Here is a 10,499-nt window from a genome sequence, read left to right as displayed (position 1 = left end):
CAACCATTGCTCCACCAGTCCCACAGAGGTAAGAGGTGTAAGCAGACTAAAATGAAAAAAAGAAAAAAGGGAAATCTAAATAGCCAATCAACCAGAGTTTTCACTATCAAAGCTTTAAGTTTGCCATTAACGTCTTAAACTTTGGACTGCAAAGGCTAGGCACGTTAAACAGTACCTGTGAGCTGTACTTTCTCTCCATTCACAGTACAGCCTGACACTGCAGTTAATGCTCCTGGAAACATTAAACATTTACATTTCATACCACATCGTAAAGGGGGCGGCTTTGCCAGGTAGAAAAGAAAACTGAAGGAAGTCAGGAAGGAAAAAAAGATTGAACTTATTAATGTTACCTTTTTATATTTATTCCCTTTTTGAACAAGGTGATAGGCCACGGAGGTTCATGAAGATCCAGAATGACAGAAAGATCGTCCCTCTCAATGAAACAGATCATACAAGCTCCTATTTTACAAACAGCAAAGAGAAATTGCTTCACTTTTCCCTATAGGTACATTTTTTTTCCTAAATTTAAGACATCTTGTTACAGCTGCAACACTGTGAAATAACTTTGTGGACCACAAAGGTGAGGCCATCTAAACCAGATGAAGCCAGTACAAATGAAACAGAATTGAGAGGGTTTAATAGACCAGCTCTCCACTCCTTACAGCCATTCCCAGAGAATAGGCAATAGGCCCTGCCTCCTTTTTCTCACTGCCAGTAAATATGGCCATACTGCATGAAGTGACACACTTGCATGATGTATCATTTCCATGAAAGCTGTCTTCTACTGAGGCAGAGCACAAAAAATTTACATTATTTCTGCTGCTGCAGGATGCAGACTGTTGTGTTAGGTTGCCTTCGTAAGAGGCAATCCCAGCCTCACACCTCAATGAAATTATCTTTGGCCACATAACAGATGTCTGAAGCTGAGGTTAGGGTCAGTGAAGCAAGCAGCAGTTTTCTCAGGCTTCAGTGTGCTACATGGTTAAAGGCAACAGAGAAAGAACAAACACCTCATAATTTCACCCCCCACTTTGTGACAACACTTCTTCCTCTGTAGAAAGAGATGTATGCCTGTCACCTCAAGAAACAATGCTGCCAACAAAAGAAACAGCCAGCTGTGGGTGCACACACTAGCTAACACCACCAAACTTGTTCCCATTCCGTTCTAGAAGCCTGTCCTCCAGAATAAAACTAGCTAACTGCTTACTACTTGGAGTCAGAATTTCTTGCTTGACAAAAATTCAGTTGCAGAAGCGCTTGGCCACCACCCTCCCCAAAAATGTCCTGAAGGGCTTATTTTCAGACAGAGTTCTGAAAGCAGACAGATGCAACAGGTCCACTATTGCGATCAACCCCACTAGTGGTTTCTGGTGAGTGCTGGGAGGCCATCACAAAGATAAAGTAGTCGGGTAGACATCCTGCAAAGCTAAGCCAGAGGCAGCAAGTTGTACTGAGACTGGGCTCTCTCAACAGAGTTAACGTATCTACATTGCTCTGCCCACTAGTACTTCAGCCCAGCCCTCTGTTATTGTGGATGGTGGAGAGGTGACTGTACCATACATGCACAATATTCTCATTTATGAAAATGAGCTGACTTTTCAAGATATTGCTTGATTACAGGACAAGGAAGAGGTGACATAATTAATTTCCATAACTGTTTGTTCAAAAGCCTGTTTACTTTCAAAGCAGGATTTGAACACACATTTCCAAAGACAGTATCATACCTCTAATGCTGCCAGATAAACCAGTCAGAAAATTGTATCTAGCTGCCTCAAAGAACAAGTCCGTGTTCCAGCATGTCTTTGGCCACCATAAAAGGGCAATAGGCTTATGAAAACACAGTTAATACATTATGGCCAATTCATGAGTCTAGAGATGCACAGAGAAGGAGCATATCAGGCTATGCTCAAAAGAAGCACAAATTCACCTGCATTAGAAATAGCGTGGCCAGCAGGAGCAGAGAGGTAATCACCCCCCAGTATTCAGTACTGGTGAGGCTGCACCTCGAGTGCTGTGTTCAGTTTTGGTCCCCTCACTACAAGAAAGACATTAAGGCACTGGAATGTGTCCAGAGAAGGGCAACGAAACCGGTGAGGGGTCTGGAGCACAAGTCTTATGAGGAGCAGCTGAGGGAGCTGGGATTGTTCACTCTGGAGGAGGCTCAGGGGAAACCTCACTGCACTCTACAACTGCTGAAGGGAGGTTGTGGTGAGGAGGGGTTTGGCCTCTTCTCCCAGGCAATGAGCAGGACAAGGGGAAATGGCCACAAGTTGTGCCAGAGGAGGTTTAGGATAGACATGAGGACAAACTTTTTCTCTCAGAGAGTGGTCAGGCACTGGAATGGCTGCCCAGGAAGGTGGTGGAGTCGCCGTCCCTGGCAGTGTTCAAGAGGCGCCTGGAGGAGGAGCTGTGAGATCTGGTTTAGTAGCAGTGGTAATGGGATGACGGTTGGACTAGATGATCTTGTAAGTCCTTTCCAATCTTGTGATTCTCTGATTCTATGAAATTGGCTCTACATCACAGGAAGATAAGACTATGCTTTTTGATGGTATGCCACTATCATGCCTTCTTCAGATCACAAACCGTATTTTCGTACAAACAGCTGTCACTGGTACTTTTTGTAATCCTCAGGGCATAAAGACAGCCTATAAAATTTTTCACTGTACCTGGTTACCAGGACAGAAGAGCTGTTTCTCATCTGGAAAACACATCTTCCCAGAATACTTACATTCAGAATTTCAGCTGACATTTATGTCCACGATGCAGCTGCCAGAACACAGAGCACTGATTAGATAATCCTGTAGCTGTCACACAGTAAATGCAACAGAAATATCACCAGACCCTGACAGCAGTGGAGAAAATGAAGCATAAAAATAGATAAGAAAAAAAAAATCAAATACAGTTTTAATCATAAATTATAGCAGGTAAGAATGATGGTAAAGAATCATTGATTTCTATTTTACATAGGGGAAAAAAGTGTCAGCTTTAGGACTTAAGCTCCCACCAGCGCTGTCTGAAAGCAAAGTTCAGGATCTAATTCTTGGCAATGCTCAACAGCAAGTTTTTCTGATCAGCCGATGACTTATTTTCTTTCAAAGTCCCTGTTGAGTACTCAACACAATCCTTAAGTGTGATGCAGCACCACACAGCTGTTCTGTGGCACTTCTCAAGTCACGCACCCGCATTTTGTACAAGATGGGATCTATGCTTTCACTTCAGCCTTGATCTTCAGTGCTGGTTTGATTTTCAGTCCATTTACAGGACTGCTCACACAAACTAATGACGCAGCATTAAGTTTACTTAAAAAAGGCAAAGGAACTTCACATCTTGAAGTTGCTCACAAATTTAGAAGCTGCTTTGTCATCTTAGCTGTGAAGAATGGATCGAGTTTACAGATTTCTTTCACTCTAGAACTCCAGCCATTCTGTCATATAAATACAGTTAGATGGAGAAATCTCACCACCTTCATGGCAATCATCAAAAACCTGGGAAAGAAAGACCTGTGTCAGTACAGTAACTGTATACAGCAAGCATGAGTTCACTACAAGTAGCACACCTCATGACTCTTTCTCTATTCTAAGCAGAAAAGCAGTAGTCTAGCTAAGAACAAAGTCTAGGAAGTTCAGTGACAGCTCTGAGGAAGAGCAACATGAGCACAAGAAAGCAAAACAGATCCCACTGTCATAAATGATGCAACAGACACATCTGGCAAATTTTACCTATGAATCAACTCATGATCTTTGCAGAAGAGGCCAAATGCTAGACAGATGTAAGTTAGCTTTAAAAAAAAAGATACAAATAGGCAAAGAACACAAGGTCAGATAATAAAAAGTTATATTTTAGAACAGGCTGAATTTGAAAGCACTCTGTAACACACAGTAAAGGAAAGAGTCAGCATGTAAGTGAGAAATCATAGACATGGCCTGGGCCAAAGGCTCTGCCCCGTACACCATAGTTAAAGCATCACCAATGATGCTCATGAGCATCACGAGCATACTTGGCTTAGAAACCCACAAGAATCACTCACAGGCATAACCTTCATTCACACCAGCTGCACGTTCTGGATACAGCCCTTCAGATGGTCACGCACCACTACTCATGTACAGAATTTGTTACTTACTGGACAGAGTCCGCAGGGCGTCCTGACTAATCCAGTGGGTTGTATGAGAGGACTAACAGCTCTGTACAACTTCATCTGTCCATCCACACTGCCTACTGTCCCTTCCTTGGCAGCAATAATAGTCATCTCCACTTTTCCATCGTATATTAGTGTATTTAAAATGGTTTCAATGTCTTCCATAGACAATTCTACCTAAGAAACAATTTGTAAAATAAATATAGGGAAGACGTATGCCACTAAGTTCTGCGATGGGGAAACAAGAGCAAACCCCCACAAGTAACAAATGCTTAGAGGAGCCCTTCTAATTTGTCCCAGATACAGGTACAGCTCTCACTGGGCACCTGATAAGGTTGTGTAGATACAAAAAGAAAAGCAAAAAACGCCTTCCCTCCCAAGACTTTTTGGGTTGCATTAGGCTTGACTAGCCCAAAAGAACTTTCCTATGCACCTCAGGCATCCACATTATCTTAGCATGATGTATTTCTCATCCTACAACAAAAAAGTTGTGGAAAAAAAAAAAGACAAGAATACCAAAGCCTCTTGGTGGTGACCAACAATGGCCTCAGGCTGTGAAAGCTCTGACATGTCTTTGAAAACCCACATGTACAGGCTATCCTGGAATCCCATACAGCACCACTGGCAATCCTCAAGAAGCAACAAAGCAGCCAAGTCCACCTCCACTGCAGTAACTGCAAGGAACTGGAGCACTCACCAAACTTGCAGGACCTAGCTCCTATAGCTAGTCATATACTGACAATTCTGGGCAGAAAGATTAATTTATGCTGACCTTACTGATACCCAGCTCACAGATGTATTTCCACACCTCATGGGAGGAGGCGAATGAGCTGTTCCTCTGTATCATGGGGTTCTGTTTGCTCTCTCGAGCTGCTTCTGCCTGAGGAAAAAAAAACACAAAGACAAGTTGTAGTCAGCACTCACTGCCAGGGCTTTCTTCACAGCTCAGCTCTGGGCAGAGAGCAAAGCGTTGTTTTGCAAACCATTTCTGAGACATGTTGGTTGTTTTTTTTTTTTTTAAATCATTTAAAATTATGTCCTCAGGACTGATGTAAGAGAGATAACGAAGTGCACATCCAAACATAACTTTACACTGAATATGACACAAAATTTACACAGTAATTTATATTGATATGAAGGAATATCTGCATTTTTGTTCTCTTGGCAAAAAAAAAAAGTGTTTCTGCTGTAGCTGGTGTTGCTTAAAATATTTTTAATGAAACAGAAAAATGCTGCCATCTGTTTAGTGTAGAACAGATTTAGGTACTAAATCTGTGTAAATAGTCAATCTAGTAAATAGTGTAGAGGGCTTTTCCCTCAGCCATACTAGAGGAGATTGTCTTCCAGGCAGAGCTGACTGCCTGCTGCCTTTTACCCTCTCAGAAATGAGAGCTTTGAGAAGAAAAAAAAAAAAAGAAAGTGACTTTTGCTGTTGTTTTTTCTTTTGGTCCTGTGCCTTTGCTGCCTAGCTTGTCACTGCAGTTTGGAGAAGGCAGATTCCACCCACTGTAAAGGGTACAAAACAGTGTAACGCTTACAGAAAGCACTATGGGAAACTTAAGCCTCGTCTGTCACTGACTTTAGAAATAAAAGAATTACTTGCAAATACAGATGGAGGATCAATTTAGTAGTGGCGCTCACCTTACTCTGTAGAAATTTAAAACACTGTTGATTTAACACCTCCACAAATTCAGACTCAAAGTCTTGGTCACTGTACCAGGCCCCACCGGTCACTGATCGGTCAGGCTGCAGGTTATACAGCATATACACCTTCTTCTTGGATGCCTGGTAGAGAAAGCACACAGCTCTGAATAGATGAAAGTAAAATCTAAGGCACAGTAATGATAGCTTGAGTCACCTGAATTGATGTGCACAACTCTTAGATTAGATGGACATACAGAGAAGATTTATACATTGCTATATGCAACAGGCTCTGCAACAAGACAGGACCTGAGCTGAAAACCAGAAGTGCCCAAATAATATGCACATGCCAATGATTTGCAATTAAGCAGGTAAGGCAGAGCAGGATGCTGCATAAGCATTACAACAGAATGACAAAAGTACTGAAAAGAATAGCCCTGTTATGTGGATATATATATATGTGGAACAGTCCTGGTATGTGGACTATTTGCATGTAAGATATGAAACTGCTTGAGTAACTGGAACAAAATAGAAAAACCAAGACTAAGAATCAAATGCTTTAACACTTTTGAGACAACAGATGTCCAGTATCGATCAGATAACTGAAGGCTGCTCAGGGATCTTCAGAGAAGAACCCTTACAATGGCACCTGTGGGTATGTAACTGTATCACTGCTACCATACACAGCTACAAATGCTTAAGTATTGGTTTAAGAGATACCACCTTCCCGTACAAACATAGCAAAACTGGGACCCAGGGAGACAAAGTACTCATAAGCAGGTTGCTGATTTAGATGGAAACAGTGGATGAAGATGGTAGGTAGATGGTGGAAAACCCAGTCAAGAAACAGAAAAGAATTTAGTACAAACACAAGTCAGCAATCAACAGAGGGAGGATGTGCAGATGGCAGGAGCGTAGATGCCTGCAGACAGCAGAGCTGCTGACCTATAAACCTAAAAGCCCACTGGGATGCTGGAAGCAAAAGTTTCAAACAACCCAGGCTCTTGAGTAGGTTTTATGTCCTCAAGAACGCATATGGAACAGCAGAGAAAAGGGAACAGAACCATGACAACAGTTTCGTCTAATCACAAGCACTGAAGCTGTTGATTTGATAATAATGGTATGTCATTAACAGTAGTGTGAACAGTAATAGTAGTGATGTATTTATTACTTACATTATTCTTTTGCTAGTAGTATGTTTATTATTTATTAAAAATTAAAGCCTCTTGGATCTGGCACACCTCAAACATACACTATAAATGTCAAGAGTGAAGTGTTGGTACACGTGCAGCGACAAAGCTGGAAGCAGAACAAGGTTTCTCTGCTCCCTGTTTCACATTCAAACAAATACAGCATGTAGCAAACATTTGAAAATGTTAAAAAAAAGAAACCAACAAGTCACAAACTACTCACTGCCACAGATTTAACTGCTTTAATTAGTTTCTTGCTTTCCAAGTTTTTCAATATCTTGTTGATCTCCGTTAAAGGCAAATTACTTTTGTATCTAATGTCCCTGCTCCAAATACCTGTTTAAAAAGCACAGAAATGAACAGAAATGAATTATGAGAAGCAGGTATTTTTTTCTCTCAGCCAAAGGATGCATCTCCAATCCTACCACCCTCAGCAAAAGGGAGGGAAGGGGAAAAAGAGGACAAAATAAAAATCACCTGATAAAACAGAAGAAAAAGCTCACACCACAGTCACCATCTCCACCTCTGGGAGCTCTTATACATACACGTCATTTGGCCTCACAGAATTGTTCTTGCACATTTAGTATCCATGCTTGCTTTAAACATTACAGCTACTTCTACCAGCTCTCTCTCAACTGGAGTGCAAAGATTCCTAAGAAAGCCTCGTTACTAGCAGTGGTTTCTGCTGTTAGTGCAGTTACCAAATCCAGCAGAGATATAATGTTGTCTTTTAAGTAATGAGTTTTTGTATAGATTCCTCAGTTTCACAGTCCCATAAATAAGCCGTAATTCATATTCAAAAACTTCAGATTTTGAAAGAGGTCCCAAAAGGTCAGACCAGAGAATTTGTTATTTTAATAGAAAAACATGTCTTCCTTTGTTTTTAATAAGCAGACACATGGAACATCAGCTACAGAGTTGTTAAGTGTACTCTTTATTTTATATCTGTACTGCCTGGACAAGAATTTAAAAGTTTGGATGGAAAAAGTTCCATAAACAAAGTTACTACCATTCACCATTATAATTTATTTAAACTACCTTTGTTGCCTGCATCTTCTATAATTTGGTAAACCAGCTTCTCTTGATTGTCAGAGCCTTTCATTTTACTGTGGAGTAGAACAGACAACGGGATTTTTTTAAGTTTGAAAGAGGGTGGATTTATTTTAAAGCAAAAACAAATTCAATGAAAAAAACCACAACACACAAAGGAAGAAAGAAGCCCTACACAATAAACCAGCCACTGGCAAATAAAATACATGACACCAAATCTCTCTGGATCATTCTGAGCTTGCCAGTGAGAAGCCACAGTAAAGAGAAAACAGCACAGTTGAAAAAAAAAATAATATTAGTAATTAAAAATGAGGGTAAGCAGGATTTACTCAACTTCTCTTAACAATGAGAAGTTTGGAGTCATATATTAACACAACTGCATAAGGCCAAACACTCAGCGCATAACTCAGGATCAACTGTCCTAACAAGGGGACAGCAGAGTGCTCCAAGCTCCACAACATGCCTTTTCACTGGCCTGAGACTTCACTAAGCCTGAACTCAGGAATCTTTTTCTACTGCATTGGAAAGAGAAGTTGAGGTGCGTGCACAGAAGATGATTTTGAAGGCCGTTTCTTTCTAAAAGTAAATCCTGGCATCTCCTACTCAGATTCACAGAGGCATCACAAAACATGACTTTTTTGAAGGTACATTTTAATAAATCAAATAAAGAGCATCAACAACAGATCAAGTGGTCTTCTGGAACTGCTGTAAGTGCTGAGGAAGACCACAGAACTACAGTTGTAGATGCTGTGGCCAAGCTGCAGCTGGGTTTCATCTGAGCATACACATCTGCTCACACAGATCACTTTGCCAGATGAAGAATTCTGCTAGTAATTTACAGCTGGAGCCTCACGGTAGCCTCTGTGCAGCAGAAATCATAGAACAGTTTTCAGGATTGACTCAGGGGAATTAAGCGTATCAAGCAATTAAATTCTGTAACCTCCTTATCACAGAGCCCACGTTAAATTCCTTACTGCACTCCCAACAATGCTGCACGTCAGTTGCACAACTGTGTCCAAGTATTTATTCCATAAGCACAAGGCTTACCTTGCATTTTGAGACTCTTTGATTCTATACAGGAGACCTGAACTGCTCCTGAGAAGGTCCAGTTGTCCCTGTGGGAAATAGGCACAGCACATTAACTTTCCTTCTAACTGCTTGTTTTCAGAACGTGGCAAAAAATCTCAACTTGCAAAGAAAATACATTTACTTTCTATCAGCTGAATAAAGAAAAGAGAAAAACAACACTTCTAACTGCTAGACACAACAGTATCCTTGAGGATATTATCTTTCCCCTATGACCATCCATTTATCATTAGCTATCAGAAATAACAAATACAGTTCCAGCCTCTTCCCACAACATTGGTGCACTTCCCATTGTTTCTCCTAACTTTCACCTTGTACAAGGGACATCGAGCTCTTGTATACTTCCCACCAAAGTGCTCATTTGCACCCAGATATCAAGTGAGAGCTCTACTGGACAGGAACGTTAAACAATTCTGATTTCCAGCGGAAGAGATGGGGGTTCTTATTTTGTTTGTTATGTTCTCAGTTTTGTAGAGATCACCAGAAAACTGCCAGCCAGGTTTGAGAATGCCTCACAGAGGCCAATTATTCACACAACAGATGTTAACTTTGTATTACAGAATGGAATCAGTACGTTCTGAGATATGTTTTAACAGGTTATGGTGAGCGCCACAAGTGGTCACGGTGATCACAAGTGGTTATGAGAACCAAAATTAAGCTGCGAAAACTGCCAATTACGGCAAATGACACAAAATCCAAGATGAACTTCCTAGCCCTCAGGGCTGGGTGCTACCATGCAGCCCACTCACATGGAGAGAGCCTCAGGCTGAAGCAACGCGAGGGAGTGGGGAGCACCCTACCATGGAGAGCAGCCTGTTGATGGCCATGGCTCGCTGTTGGGCCTCCATGTGGGGCATGTCATTTTGGATCACCTGGTCCGTGATGCCGTGAGGGAACTGGTGGCATAGCTCGATGATCCTGGGGAAGGAGAGAAGCAGTTTGGGAACCAAAGACTGTTGTGCCTCAAACCAGTCCCTTGAAAGGTTATCAGAGCCGGGACGGAAGGAAAAGAAAAGAACAGCCCAGAAGAAGTAAGGACGAACCGCTTCTCAGCCACTGCCAATGAGGAGACACAGCGCCCAGCCCCGCTTCCTACCAAGACGCCTCTCCACCTCATGGAGAAACGGCCTCAGCTCTTCCTGACAGCGCTGCTGCTCCACTTAACTTTTAGCCTCTTCTCAACAGCAACGCACTGAGCCCCGCCGCTCCCCGCTTCCCCAGCACCACGAAGCCTCTCCCGAGCACAGAGGGCCGGGGCCCAGCCCAGCGCACCTGCTCTCTATGTCCACGGGGTCGGGAACCTCCGGCTTCACCTTTACCTCCGCCATGACGGCGGACTCGGCTGCGCGGGGAGATGACGTCATCGGGGCGCGGCGAGGACCCGTTGCCGAGCGGCG

The 10,499-nt window shown here is 42.3% G+C and overlaps 1 protein-coding gene across 1 annotated transcript; it reads right to left on the bottom strand.

Annotated features, from left to right (window-relative positions):
* Nucleotides 1–2,872: 2,872 nt before the first annotated feature.
* On the bottom strand, nucleotides 2,873–10,487 carry POLR3F (RNA polymerase III subunit F). Its single transcript, XM_042894834.1, has 9 exons — nucleotides 10,375–10,487; nucleotides 9,903–10,020; nucleotides 9,064–9,131; nucleotides 8,005–8,072; nucleotides 7,190–7,302; nucleotides 5,777–5,920; nucleotides 4,908–5,015; nucleotides 4,121–4,312; nucleotides 2,873–3,485 (listed from the first exon to the last, which is right to left on the bottom strand). Exons 1-9 carry the CDS (start codon nucleotides 10,464–10,466, stop codon nucleotides 3,408–3,410), a joined length of 981 nt encoding a protein of 326 aa, XP_042750768.1. The 5' UTR covers nucleotides 10,467–10,487; the 3' UTR covers nucleotides 2,873–3,407.
* Between the last annotated feature and the right edge of the window lie 12 nt (nucleotides 10,488–10,499).

The sequence above is a fragment of the Lagopus leucura genome, unplaced genomic scaffold, assembly GCF_019238085.1.
Source record: "Lagopus leucura isolate 7727_CA_CO unplaced genomic scaffold, USGS_WTPT01 Super-Scaffold_73, whole genome shotgun sequence".
Lineage (NCBI taxonomy): Eukaryota > Metazoa > Chordata > Aves > Galliformes > Phasianidae > Lagopus > Lagopus leucura.
The sequence above is the reverse complement of the archived record's forward strand: the minus strand, read 5'-3'. Positions and strand labels throughout refer to the sequence as shown.